Source organism: Azolla caroliniana, unplaced genomic scaffold, assembly GCF_043228905.1.
Source record: "Azolla caroliniana isolate FFs.n. ecotype wild unplaced genomic scaffold, voAzoCaro1.0.p SCAF_17, whole genome shotgun sequence".
NCBI classification, from domain to species: domain Eukaryota; kingdom Viridiplantae; phylum Streptophyta; class Polypodiopsida; order Salviniales; family Salviniaceae; genus Azolla; species Azolla caroliniana.
The window spans coordinates 13,901,546-13,915,224 of record NW_028230452.1 but is presented as its reverse complement, the minus strand read 5'-3'; the positions used below and the strand labels follow the sequence as shown (position 1 = coordinate 13,915,224).

Below are 13,679 nucleotides of genomic sequence, written 5' to 3'. Positions count from 1 at the left end.
CTAGTTCTAGACACTAACAATAGGGTTTAGGGTTTAGGATTTGGGGTCATTTGGGTGCAAGCACCGATCGAACATTTTGCGCAAAGGTAAATCAAACAATCGGCGCGTGTGTCTCTAGACATGTTTTCCGGATTTGGGGTGGTGATGGGGGATGGTGATGATAGTGATGGGTTTAGGGTTTAAGGTTTAGGGTTTAGGGTTTATGGTGATGGATGGTGATGATAGAGAAACCAGACAGGCTCTCTACGTGTTGCAACCAGAGATTTGTTCTAAAAATGCAAGAGATTTGTTTCTAGAAATGGAGCCGCGTGTCTCTCTTAACCTTATCCATTACCAAAAGAAAAAAAAAAGAGAGTCTTTTTCTGTTTTCTTCCTCTCTTTATATAGTTCAATCCTTTCTCTCTCTGTTTCTCTGCTTCCTTTCTTCTTCTTCTTCTTCTTCTTGATCTTGTTTGTTTTTCATATTTTAATTTCTGAGGTTTTGCAGACCATGTCTCTGCCCAATCTCTCAGGAACCCATCTCCCTTCCGATGACCCTGACAAGCAAGGCCTCGCCTACACCTCCAAAGAAGCCTATGTAAAGCTCTCAAATCTCCACATCCACATACAGACACACAGTTTAAATCTTCCTGTTCTTTTCTCCCTCTGTTCAAGGATCCATGCCCTCTGCTCTGTTTCGTTCTTCTTTTAATTCTGTGTTTTTGCTCACCATCCATGTTCAATGACTCTGATCTTTGATTTGCTTCAATTTGATGCTGTCACCTTTTTGGATTAGTTTTATGGATTAGCTTACTTGATTAGTAATAATCGGAATTTCAAATTCATTAATCAGATTCTGGTCTAAAAACAATTAGGTGATAAATCAAGAGCTTCTTAATTTAAGATGTGATCCGAAACTTTTAATACTCGTGCATTGATTTGCATTAACTTTCTCGATTGGTAATCAGGATACGAATTCATTAATCATATTGTGGTCCAAACAAATAAAACAACAACGATGTTGTTTAATATCTCAATGAAGATGTAATCAGAATTTCTTAATTAAGATGTATACAAACAAAAATTCTTAATTAGGATGTATTCCGAATTTCTTTATATTTTATACTTAAAAGTGTTTTCTAATTCTAACATCATTGCTTTGGAACTACTCTTAATTACATCCATGTTTTTATGAGGATCCATCCCCATGTGTTTAAAGACTTGTTTGCCCCCTTTCAACTTGTTGATTGATTTCAAAGGATTAGGGTTCATGTTGTAACAAATTGTTCTCATGCTCATCAACAATGTGATTGTTGTTAGTACTCATTGATAGTGATGTTGTTAGATTTTGTTATTTTCTTGCTATTTGCGTGTGTTTAATGTATTAATGTAATTGGTAGTTGTGTGAACTTGTGGAAGAATTGTGTATGAACGGATTTGGAGAGTGTTTCTTGCCAATGTTTGCATGGATGTCGTGTACATTTTGATAAATTTGCTCATAAATTTGATAATGAATTTCATTGGCCATACAATTTAGAGCTTCATGTTTTTCCTGAGATCAGTTGTTAAAATATTGTCTTTTTGTTGTCATACAAAGTAAAATTGTACGTGATGTGTACTTTTGGACAATGGTAACTGAGAATAATAAGGTTGTATAGAGGTTGAATATACAACCTGGAACTTTATGTATTGAGAATAAAGTTGACTATGGAACTTGAAACTTGATTTTGTCTTGTATCTTGGCAATTTGGTTGTTGCATGTTTCATCGACTTGAAAGAACTTGAGAATTGGGGGAGATAGGTTTACTTCACTTGCTTTAATGAATGTGTGTGTGGGGCAAACATTTGCGAAAAGAATGGTTTTTTGCAAAACTTGTGTAACTATTTGGTAGGTAAGAGTTTGGTTTTATGTCATTTGGTTGATGATTGATTGTTTTTCTTGTTAATAAGAGTAAAATTTGGAGAGGCATCCAAGATGTGGCCATTTGTCACAAACAAAGCATTGTTTTGTGTTTGATCATGTCTATGTATACAATCTATTTCTGATGAAATGTGTTTTAAAAGCCGTATTATTAGCTACTTGTTGATGAAATGTGTTTTAAAAGCCATATTATTTACTATCGCTACATATTGGATGGTAAAAAGTATTTGGAATGTGCTTAGGAGCATGTGAAAGAAGGGGCACATAAGGGTGGACAAACAAGGGCAGCACAAATTGGGAAGGAAGGTTATCAAGAGATGGGGAGGAAAGGCGGGTTGGCACGCACAGGCCAATCGGGAGAGGAGGCTGCGAAGGAACAAGGCATTGAAATAGATGAATCGAAGTATCGAACTAGTCCTAGTGATACATCCAATAATTAATAGATCAAATCCATCCACTTTCTCTTTGAAGGATCTTGAATAAATATATCTCTTATATATGAATAGAAGAGTGTCGTAAATACATATGTAGAACAAAAAAGTATGTAATTATTGTCTATTTATACTCGGTCAACTTTCCAATGTGTAAAATTTGTAAGCCTTAATACAATGTTGAAGTTCACCTTCGTTTAAATGTTGTTGTGCAAGTTCTCAATATTTCAATTGGAGCATTTCGACTTTGTTTGTTTATCCTAATGTGTAAGATTTTAAGTCAAAAGTGTCAATAGAATGTGGAACTTTCTCTATTCATTAGTGTTTCTCTTGATCTTCAAAGGGAACATTGGACCTTTTTATGCATGTGATTTCAATTCATTATATGATTGGAGAAGGAAAAGTGTGAGTTTGGTAACTAACCATTCCAACACCCATTGGCAAGCACACTACTAAAACCATACATTTGTCGATTGTCCCTATCACAAACATGCCATAGGTGACCCACAAAGAAGAAGAATCCAAGAACAAATTGTGATGTTGCCAATAGGTAAGGATGGAATTGCATAATGTATGTATATCTTATTATCAAATTAAATTAGATGGTAGAATTAGTATAATGGGTGAACGTGTTTGTTATCTAAATGACTACTTGAGGTGGTGAGCATGGAATTGCAAAAGAATGAGCCAGATGAAGGTTCTCCTTCCAAAAGAACAACATTTATGGTTTAAGTAAAATCACGATTCTCCTTTTTACAAGGACTACATTTATGGTTTAAATGCAATGAGGATGACAACATGAAGGTGTAAAAGCTTGAGTAATTCAAGCAACCATGTTTTTTCCCATGACTAAGGTAGAAGCATTTTGAGTACAATCATTTCAAAACTAACTATTTAAACATGTAAATGAACGGTGGGTTCTAATGGCACGTCCAATGTGCTCAAATGTACTAAAATCTTTTTAAGTATGTTCCTTCAAGTACTTATATAATTCCAACATAATTCATCATAATTGTACATTGTGCTCCTAAAGTAGATAAGATGGCCAAGTTAGTCAAAGGTGCCAGATTCAGATTCCTTACGTAAAGGACGTGGGTTCGAATCCCACTATTATCATGGTTCAAGTTAAATTAATGAAAACATGTTTGTTGTCTAATAGACTACTTGAGGGTAGGCATGGAATCATGTACTTGATGTGGAATTAGTATAATGAGCTATATGCTAGAGGGACTATGGGTTTAAGTAAAATTAGGATTCTCCTTTTAGAGGGACCATTGCAATAGGAGTTGACATAATTTAACCTAACTTATCTACAAAGTCTTTTGTGAGATCACGCCGCATTCTCTTTTAATATTGTGAAATGCACATAAGAGATCAAAACCAGTCTAGCTAGCTTCATACTTATCATTCAATATATAGAAGATACAAAGAACCCATTTTGGGACGGCCTAGCTACAAGTGTCCCAAAATGGTGTGCTAAAAGGGTGGGCTAAAATGGGTGATGTGCTAAACGGGAGTGGCTAAAAGAGTGGTGTGTTCAAATGCATGCTCTTGCATGAAAGGGACACCACAATATGGTAAATAATAAAATTGTCAATGAGAAAGGGTTGTATTGTTAGAGCTAGATTTTAATGTAAGCATGAGATAAGGATATAAAAGATAGAGAGAGAGAAAAGGAGAAAGAGACAATGGATGTAGCTCAAATGGTAAGATTGCCTAGTGGAGCCTAGGTGGTCATGGGTTTAACCCCTACATTCCACAGTGGCATCTAGTGAATTAGGAGATATATAAGAAGTATATAATAGAGAGGTAAGGAAGTTGGGTTTTGAACCCACAACATAGTGCTTGTAGTGCTAACAGCTTACCAGTAGGGTAAGGTAATTACAATAAATAGTAGAATAAAAAAAATAAGAGAGAGAGAGAGAGAGAGAGAGAGAGAGAGAAAGAGAGCGTTGATCCACCTGATATGGAGAGTCATGATCGGTGGGCTCCCATTAGGTTCGGTCTTAAAGAGACGAGGACTAGGGTTTGACACTTGTTTTTTTTGCACCGTTCCATTGAAGAACAATACACATAGGTTCATTAAATGTCCTATAACGTGTACCATTTAGAAGTACTTATTGGACATTTGGCAAGTTTTAACCCGTTGTTTTTTGAGACCTCAATAATAGACATGTGGTGAAAGCCTATATAAAGAAGCTAAAAGGTATTCTCATGTGAAATTTTTGGATGTTAGAGCATGTGGGGATCATTTCCTCAAATGCATATTTAGGTTTTTTAATATTGCATTATAGGACACCCCTCTCCCTACATAGGCATATGATAGGTAGAAAAGAGTAAGAAGTGTTGTAACTAAGTGGATTTTACATACAATTAATATAATTGTGTGCTTTTACAAAAAAAAAAGAATGTGTGGAGAGAGATTCTAGAATGGTGAAGATAATCTTCTAGTGAGGAAAATTTCCTACTAAAGAAGTTCATTAATGTTTGTATTGCCTCAACGCAAGATGGAGGTTGTAGAAATTGACATATGAAATTAAAATTTAAAATAATGAAATATTTTAAAATTTAAAATTTGAATTTTGATCTAAGTTGAAAAAACCAGAACTAAACTAGTTTTAACGGTTTGGTTTAACAATTTCGTGGTTCAGTTCGATTCGGTCAAGTTTCAAAATTTTTAAACGGTTTAGGTTTGACACTCTCAAGTCGAACCGAACCACTAAGCCATAATTTAAAGGTTTATAAGTTCCCAAATAATTAAATGGTTTGGTTTAATTTTAATTATTAATAAACGGCTTGGTTTGGTTTTGAAATTGGGGTTTATCGGTTTAAGTGGTTTATAGGCTAACTTTTTTTATCCCATAAATGTTTATGTAATTTAATAGTTTAATTAATGTTTTTTATTGATTTAATTCACTTAACTTAAATATTGATTTAATCTAATGGTGTAATTTAATGCTTATTTATTTATTTAACTAATTAAACATAAAGGTTTATTTAATTTAATGTATTTTAATTTATTTAATTGGTTTGACTTAAATGTGATTAGGTTTAAATTTTTTATTAAATGGGTCGGTTTGGTTTTAACTTTTCCCTAAACGGTTCTGGTTTAAATAGGTTGGTTTACCTTTTATTAAATGGTTTAGTTTAATGTCTTGAAAGTTCATAAACGGTTTGGTTGGTTTTTGTTTTATATAAATTTAATGGCGTAATTAATGCTTGTTTATCTATTTAATTAATTAAACATAATGTTTATTTAATTTACTTAATTTTTTAATTAATTTGGCTTAAATGTGATCATGTTTAAATTTTTTATTAAATGGCTCGGTTTGGTTTTAACTTTTCCCTAAACGTTTTTGGTTTAAATAGTTTGGTTTACCTTTCTTTAAATGGTTTGGTTCAATAGCTTGAAAGTTCATAAACAGTTTGGTTTGGTTTTTATTTTATATAAATTTAATGGTATAACTAATGCTTATTTATCTATTTAATTGATTAAACATAAATGCTAATTTAATTTAATATATTTTAATTAATTTAGCTTAAATGTGATTATGTTTAAATCTTTTATTAAATGGCTGGTTTCAACTTTTCCCTAAACGTTTTTAGTTTAAATAGTTTGGTTTACCTTTTCTTAAATGGATTGGTTTAATGGCTTTAAAGTTTATAAACGGTTTGGTTTGGCTTTTGTTTTATATAAATGGTTTGGTTTACTTCGTTTTGGTTTAAATAGTTTGGTTTACCTTTTCTTAAATGGTTTGGTTTAATGGCTTTAAAGTTCATAAACGGTTTGGTTTGGTTTGACTTTTGTTTTATATAAATGGTTTGGTTTGCTTCGTTTTGGTTTAAATAGTTTGGTTTACCTTTTCTTAAATGGTTTGGTTTAATAGCTTTAAAGTTCATAAACGGTTTGGTTTGGTTTGGCTTTTGTTTTATATAAATGGTTTGGTTTGCTTCGTTTTGGTTTAAATAGTTTGGTTTACCTTTTCTTAAATGGTTTGGTTTGGCTTTTGTTTTATATAAATGGTTTGGTTCAGTTCAGTTTGGTTTCAAGGCAAAGAAACCGAACCGAACCGGTCCCATTGCTAGCTTCTTCCATGAGGTGAAGAAAGGGAGGGAGGGGCTACTTTTGTAAATATGTTTCAGAATATGCCACACCAGAGAACACATGGGAAACAGAGGAGAAAATATACCATGAAGAGTGAACAACACAGAGACAACAGTCGCAGACCGAGGCTCAGAGATCGCTCCGCACAGAGAAAGAAAGAAAGAAAGTAAGTGCTCCTCCATGACCCCTGTTCTTCTTTTCTTTTCTTTTTTCCCTTTCCTCCTCTCTGCTCTGTGCGTTGTTTCCGATTGGATCGATCTGTCGTTCTCTTTTCATAACGCAGAGCGTACGATTGGAAACCCTAATGGGTCTTATTTATTTATTTTTACCACCGTCCCTAACCACTTCTTGGCCCCCCATATGACCGAAAGATAAAGAATTTCCCTCGTGTTTTTCTGTCTGAAAAAACTGAGCTTGCTAATCTCTGTCGAGGCTTAGCATAACCCCGTTTACTCCCAACATATGATTGCAAAGTAAGGAGTGTAGATCGTCACATTCAGATAGGTATTTTGGCGATCATATTATTGAAATGTAGGGATTTGCATGGCCACATTAAGGTCATTAATTCGACCACATTTATGTCTTTACATGATTGAAATATAGGCATTTACACCACCACGGTTATTTGATCACATTTAGTTCATTATATGAGCGCAGTTGCGTCTCTACATATATAATTGAAATATAATAATCATTTAATCACCATAATTATATGATTGCATGTAGTGATTCATATATGACCACTTATAGGCATGTATATGACCACGTCCGAGGATTTATACGACCACATCTAGGCCTTTTTTATAACCAATTCTCGTATTTACAAAGTTTGTGTTTTTGACTCATGTCTGATGATTTTCACTTACTTCATATCTTTAACACAGGGAAAGAAGCATTGCGTAGGACACAGGTTATTTCTGTGCAAAGTAGATCTTTATTTGGGTTTCCACGTTGACATAAGCTTTTATGAGATGGAAACAAATAGATGGATTTTGTGGATAACTGCAATCATATTTGTTTCTTCACAATGGATACAAATGGGACAAGCAGGAATAGATCATCTCATCATTAATGATGATAACAGAGGTTTAATCACACTAGAAATGTTTGGTTATACAAGGGCAGGTTTTCTAGAGATATTTGTGGAGGATGTGGAATGGAAAAGTTCACAAGCTAGTAAGTTTCCACTTACATACATGGGTTTCTTTCTAGCCACAGAAGATGATTGGATTCAAGTAAGCAGAGAACTAGAAGAGAAATCCATCGAATGTGTACTACAAAGCTCATCGATCCACCCTTTATTCACCTTTGCCAGCTTGCAAGAAAAGAAAACAAACAAATATAATGACACCTATAGGGCGCCGGGAGCTAATCGATACACACTTATGTTTGCAAACTGCCTAGAAGGAGTGAGTGTGTCGATGTCAGTGAAAACTAAGATTTATAACATGGAAGGTAAGACTAAGGATTATTTATCTGAAGGCGAAACACAACTTCCAGCCCTCTATTTCTCCTTCTTTTGGATTTACTTCTTATTAGCGGGTGTTTGGATTTACATATGTGTGAAACAGAAATTAACGGCTCATAGAATCCACATCCTTATGGGCGTGCTTGTTGTTCTTAAAGCTCTCTATATGTTTTCCGATGCTGAAGAGAAGTTTTATATAAAGAAGACAGGGACTCCGCATGGATGGGATGTGCCATTCTATGCTTTCAGCTTCTTGAAAGGAGTAATGCTCTTTGCTGTGATAGTACTTATTGGCACTGGGTGGTCATTTCTGAAGCCGTATTTGCAAGGGAAGGAAAAGAAAGTCCTTATGGTTGTAATTCCATTACAAGTAATTGCAAATATTGCAAGTGTAGTGATTGGCGAAGCAGGATTGTCAGACAAAAACTGGATTACTTGGACCCAACTCTTCTTGCTTGTAGATGTGGTTTGTTGCTGCGCAGTGCTGTTTCCTATTGTATGGTCGATTAAACATCTACGTGAGGCGGCTCGCACTGATGGAAAGGCTGCAAAGAATCTTGTGAAGCTAACACTTTTCAGGCAGTATTACGTGGTGGTTGTGGCATATATATACTTTACGAGAATAGTGGTATTCGCGTTGCAAACTGTGACTTCATACCATTATACATGGGTGAGTGAACTTGCAAGAGAAACAGCTACTCTGGCTTTCTACATCTTCACTGGGTATAAGTTTCGTCCTGTGCCTCATAATCCCTATTTTGTGCTTGATGAAGAGGAGGAGGAAGCAGCTCTTGAAGCACTAAAAGATGATGAATTTGAGCTCTAGTTTTCTGTTTAATGTGATCGGGAATTGAAGTTTGGCTAAAATAGCAGCAGTGTTCTTGCCTGAAATCACTTTGCTGACATTGGTCGATATCTTGTATAATGTTAATGTATGTTTGCATACACATTTGTTTCAACAACTTAGTGTGTCAAAAGGATTCATAGATGAGGCCAACAAATTCAAATATTTTTCCTGTGAAATGTGTTAAATGATGAGATGATGTTGTATGATGCTTGATTATATTGGTATGTCGCAGTGTTCATTGATGAGTTACATACTTATTCTTCTAGTGTTAACTATTAAGAGTAATTCTGAATCTTTGCCAATTTTCTTCAAATGGTATTGGCTTAATTAGGGCTTTAATTTTGGCTTGTTTGAAAATGGTTCGGATCTCATCATCATATGATTGCTCAGGGATAGATCTGAAGTTTTAGTTTTTCATTGGATGTAATCATAACTTTGGCAATAATGTTTGTCTTTCTAATGTGTCAAGTCACATGGACTAAGCATTAAACCTTATCCAAATTTTTCCTATTAAATGTTTAAAGCAAACCATTTGGTTTATGTGGGGAGACATGACCTCTTTAAAACTTAACCTTAACTCATGGCCGAACCAGAGGTAATTTAATATCTGGATTGCCTTTATAGTTGCATCTCTTTGAGGAGGGCAAATTGTTCACAATAGTATGTGTGTTACGAACTTCAACACGCTCCTCAAGTAGTTGGTGCATAGAATAATGACATGGGAAGTTTGCTAAGCAAACCTTTTGAATCCGTGATAGAAAACATGAGCAAATTGTACTGAGATGAAATGTGAAACAAAGTTGCGATCACACGATCTTCCCAATCTTTGTGAACATGTACGTTTTTAACACCTTTACCTATGTTCAATTGAATTGAGATTAAAATGTTGAAAGACAAGGATAATTTTAAACCTCAAAGCTACACCATATTTTAACGTCCTTGGAGAATCATGTGTTCCATTGAATAAAACATCCACACGTGTATAACTAGAGTAAACAATAACTATCTCGATTAAATCTAAAAATAGATTGCAATAATGTGAAATCAAGGAGATAGAAATTTTTTGTCTTATAAAGATCAAAATTAGAATAGTTTGATTTGTTGGCATAAAAGGCCGACTCCTTCCACTTTGTATCCTTACTAGTGTGAACACGTCCAATAGTTAGGGCTTGAGTATATAAGCTCTAACCTAACGTTGTAACATAGAGATTTGAATCTTGGAGTGTAGAGTTAGAGAGAGAGAGAGAGAGAACGAAATAACACTATGGGAGAGGTTACAGGATGTGTATGAGGAGTCCTCATCATCAAAACGACTATTCAACATGAAGATAAGAGAGACCCATCTAGCCACCTCCCACATCAACACCTTCAGCCGGGTGTTGTTTGAACTCTCCTCACAAGGGATCAACTTCGAAGAAGAAGTGAAAGCCCTTGCCCTCCTATTGAGCTTGCCGGCGAGTTGGGAAGTATTCTGCACGACATACGACATTTGCCAATAGCCGACCAAATCTAAATCTAGAGGAAATAGTTGGCTAAGTCCTCACTGAGGATATTAGACGAAAATCGATGGGACTCACCATTGACGAGTCGGTAGAAGCCCACCACTCGACCGAGTCGATCGACCAATTGAGTCGATCGAGAGAACAAGCCGACAAAACTGGTCGAAATCATAGTCGATCGAAAATGAGGGGAGACTGACAACGGTCAAAGTCGAGAACGAGTCGGTCGGGCGAATTCTGCACTCATTGCAAAAAAGTCGGTCACAATGTTTCCGACTGCTAGTCGATCAAGAGGAAAGAGAGTGGTCGGTGATCCGAGTGGAATCGAGGACAATTCGACTCGAACCCCTCTCCAATTGGCAACTAAGTCAACATTGCTAACACCCGATCGAGATAAATCCTCTCCTTAGAAGACTCTTTGATTGGAGAAGTTCTCTGCAGTGCGCAAGATGCACATACGTGGTTATTGGACTCCGGTGCCACATTCCACGTAACCCCAAACATCAAATGGTTTTCGAGCTATTCGGCTGAAGCCAACGACACAATCCGACTAGGCAATGGGCAAGATTGTACCAATCCAACAACAACATAGTCTGACTAGGCAATGGGCAGGAATTGGAGAAGTACCAATCCAACTGTCAAATGGCAATATGATCACCCTACACCAAGTTCGGCATCTACCCGCACTAAAAAGGAGTTTGGTCTCCATCGGCATGCTACCGAAGATGGGTACAGAACGACTCTTAGTGAGTCGACATGGATGATCAACCGAGGAAATCTAAAGATTGGGAACAAACACAAGTACAATAACTTGTATCCAATGATGGCGATCAATCCAGAAGGGGCCGTGAACGTAGCCGAAAATATCGACCCGAACTTATGGCATGGCCGACTCGGCCATATGTCTCAAGCTAGACTTGATCGGCTAATGGCGGTCGACTACATCCCGAAACTCTAAGTGAAGACGGACTTCTGCGAGCATTGTCGCTATGGGAAACAGACCCGAAATTCGCACTCTCTCCATTACTAAACGATACGTCGACAACCCCTAGAGTTCGTGCACATAGATATATGTGGGCCTATGCCTGAGAGATCACTAGGTGGTTCTTGGTACTTCATCACATTTGTAGGTGATTGTACACGGAAAGTCTGGGCCTATTCAATAAGGTTGAAAGACGAAACGCTCAAGGTCTTCACTCGATGGACATCTAAAGTGGAGAACCGATTAGGATACAGAGGGAAGACACTCTGATCCGACAACTGAGGAGAATACACCTCACGAGTCTTCAAACAATACCTATCCAACAAAGGGATTAGACATCAGTCATGTATCGATGTCCGATGTGACTATAGTTTCGTCGTATGTGCTTGGTTCGCCTGCATCGGTGTAGTTGACGTAGTCAAGGCCCGGTTCATAGAACTATGTTGGCCTTTGAACTCGTCTGGATCTCCTAGGTGTTGAAGTGATCGATTCGAGTCCTTCAATCGATCAACACTTGTTGAACCACTTATATTAGGAGTCATGTTGGATGACTTGCCCCTGTGATAGGATTTCGGCGATGTCTCATCAGCCTCCCCTTCTTCAGGATTGATTGACTTAGTGGTAGGAGATTTAGCCGACTCAGATCTATTTTTCTTTGTGGCCTTGGGTGTTTCGGTTGGGTCGACTCTGTCGATTCCAATTTGCACCTTGTCGACTTTGCCTTTTTCGACCCTTGTCGATTCGGCTTTGTCTTCCGGTTCGACTAGTTGTCAAATCTCCGATTCGGCCTGGTGGGACGATCCTTCTATGACATCTCTAGCAATGGGCACGGTTTCGGCTCAAACCGAACCGAACCGTTAAACCGTGGCTTAACGGTTTATCGGTTCAAAATTATATAATGAGTTTGGTTTGGTTTAAAGAATGAAAGTTCGGTTTGGTTTCGGTTCGGTTCGGTTTAACATTTATCGGTTTATCGGTTTATCGGTTTTATCGGTTTAACGGTTTCTATTAATTTGGTTCGGTTTATAGGTTTATAGGTTCTTACCCTAGCCCTAAATTTTCAATTTTATAAATTATACCCTTCCTAAATTTTCTATTTTATAAATTATACCCTTCTTATTTTTACTATGGACCTAATACTAGTTAGTAGTAGTAAGTACATACTACAAACTACAGTGTATCTACAGACAGACAGACACAACTATCGAACAGAAAGGATTCAGGAGGCGCACTACACAGGCGGCATTGTGCAGGCTGAGGCGGCAACCACCAATCACCACTTCCAATCACCACTTCATTGCTCTTCAGACTCCAGACTCTCCATAACACAGGTATGATCCATAACACAGGCTAAGTTTTTCCTTTTAGTTAACATGAAAAAATTGCAGTCTTCTCTTTGACTGATGAGTTGAAGATCATTTTAGACATGTATGAGAAGTAAATCATGCTCTTGATGGTGGAATTTATTATCACATCGTTTTTAATAAATTGGATTGAAACCTTATCATTTCCGGGTTTCCTCTGCATTACATTTGTATAGTGCACCATAACATATAGTTCCATTGCATTTAATTGGTTTCTCACAAATTGGGCCGAACCCTTATCACTGTTCCCAATACTTTACTTTATATTTGTATTGTATTGTGCAGCCAGAACTTCAGTGCATGGGATGTTAGTTTCATTGCGATTTACTGCTCTATGGAATTATTTATATATACAAGATTCCTCTTGACATTATCTTTATGCTTATTAGACTCGGGATTTGGCTTATGGTGCTTCATAATATAGGTCCAAAATTCTCTCTCAAATTTAATTATAACTAAATTTGATTAAATCACATAACTTAACATCTTCCCTCACCTGCTTTTGAAAGGCCATTGGCAAGGAAATTATAAGTGTTTATGTTGGGCACTTCTCCCTTTTCTTTCATCATCTTAAATAATGCAACATCTCCTGGTTTCTCTTCTTGCTAGAAGGAATAAACAAGAAGGTTACATATATACAAGTTTGTTAACAAAACATGCTGAAGCATCTTATCATACATCCCATAAGCTTGCTTTGGAAACCCTGCTTTCACCAATGCATCAATCATTATGTTAAATGTATGGGAATTGGGAATACAATCATATTTCTCCATCCTTTCAAAGGCTGTGACAGAAGCTTCAAGCATTCCAACATAAGCATAGACCCTGGCAATAGCTGTGAAAGCATTCAGTATCAAACTAACTTGATCCTTAACTATGTCTTCCATGAGAAATTCTATGGTCTTGAAATCCTTTGCCTCCCCAAGAATCTCAAAAAGCCACCAAGTTGAGCTAACTTAGCAATGTAACAATGTATCTTTCTATGTTAACATGTCTATCTTTCTATGTTTGCCATTAGACATAATGGTTGTTTTACTGTTCTTAGCTAACTTAGCAAACTTTCTACTTCATTTATTTTTCTCA

General features: G+C 36.5%; 1 protein-coding gene and 1 pseudogene across 1 annotated transcript; both read left to right on the top strand.

Moving 5' to 3' along the window:
* The first annotated feature begins 429 nt into the window (after positions 1-429).
* LOC147853212 (protein SLE2-like) lies at positions 430-2,533 on the top strand. The gene is made up of 2 exons (XM_087333352.1): positions 430-577; positions 2,143-2,533. Exons 1-2 carry the CDS (start codon positions 491-493, stop codon positions 2,338-2,340), a joined length of 285 nt encoding a protein of 94 aa, XP_087189478.1. The 5' UTR covers positions 430-490; the 3' UTR covers positions 2,341-2,533.
* Positions 2,534-7,285: 4,752 nt separating this feature from the next.
* On the top strand, positions 7,286-8,994 carry LOC147853211 (protein CANDIDATE G PROTEIN-COUPLED RECEPTOR 7 pseudogene; annotated as a pseudogene).
* Positions 8,995-13,679: the final 4,685 nt, after the last annotated feature.

What these genes read in the sequence shown, in the direction of transcription:
- LOC147853212 (XM_087333352.1), top strand. Translation starts at nt 491, where the DNA reads ATGTCTCTGCCCAATCTCTCAGGAACCCATCTCCCTTCCGATGACCCT. An exon ending in ACACCTCCAAAGAAGCCTAT is followed by an intron (nt 578 to 2,142) that starts GTAAAGCTCTCA and finishes GAATGTGCTTAG; the next exon opens with GAGCATGTGAAAGAAGGGGC.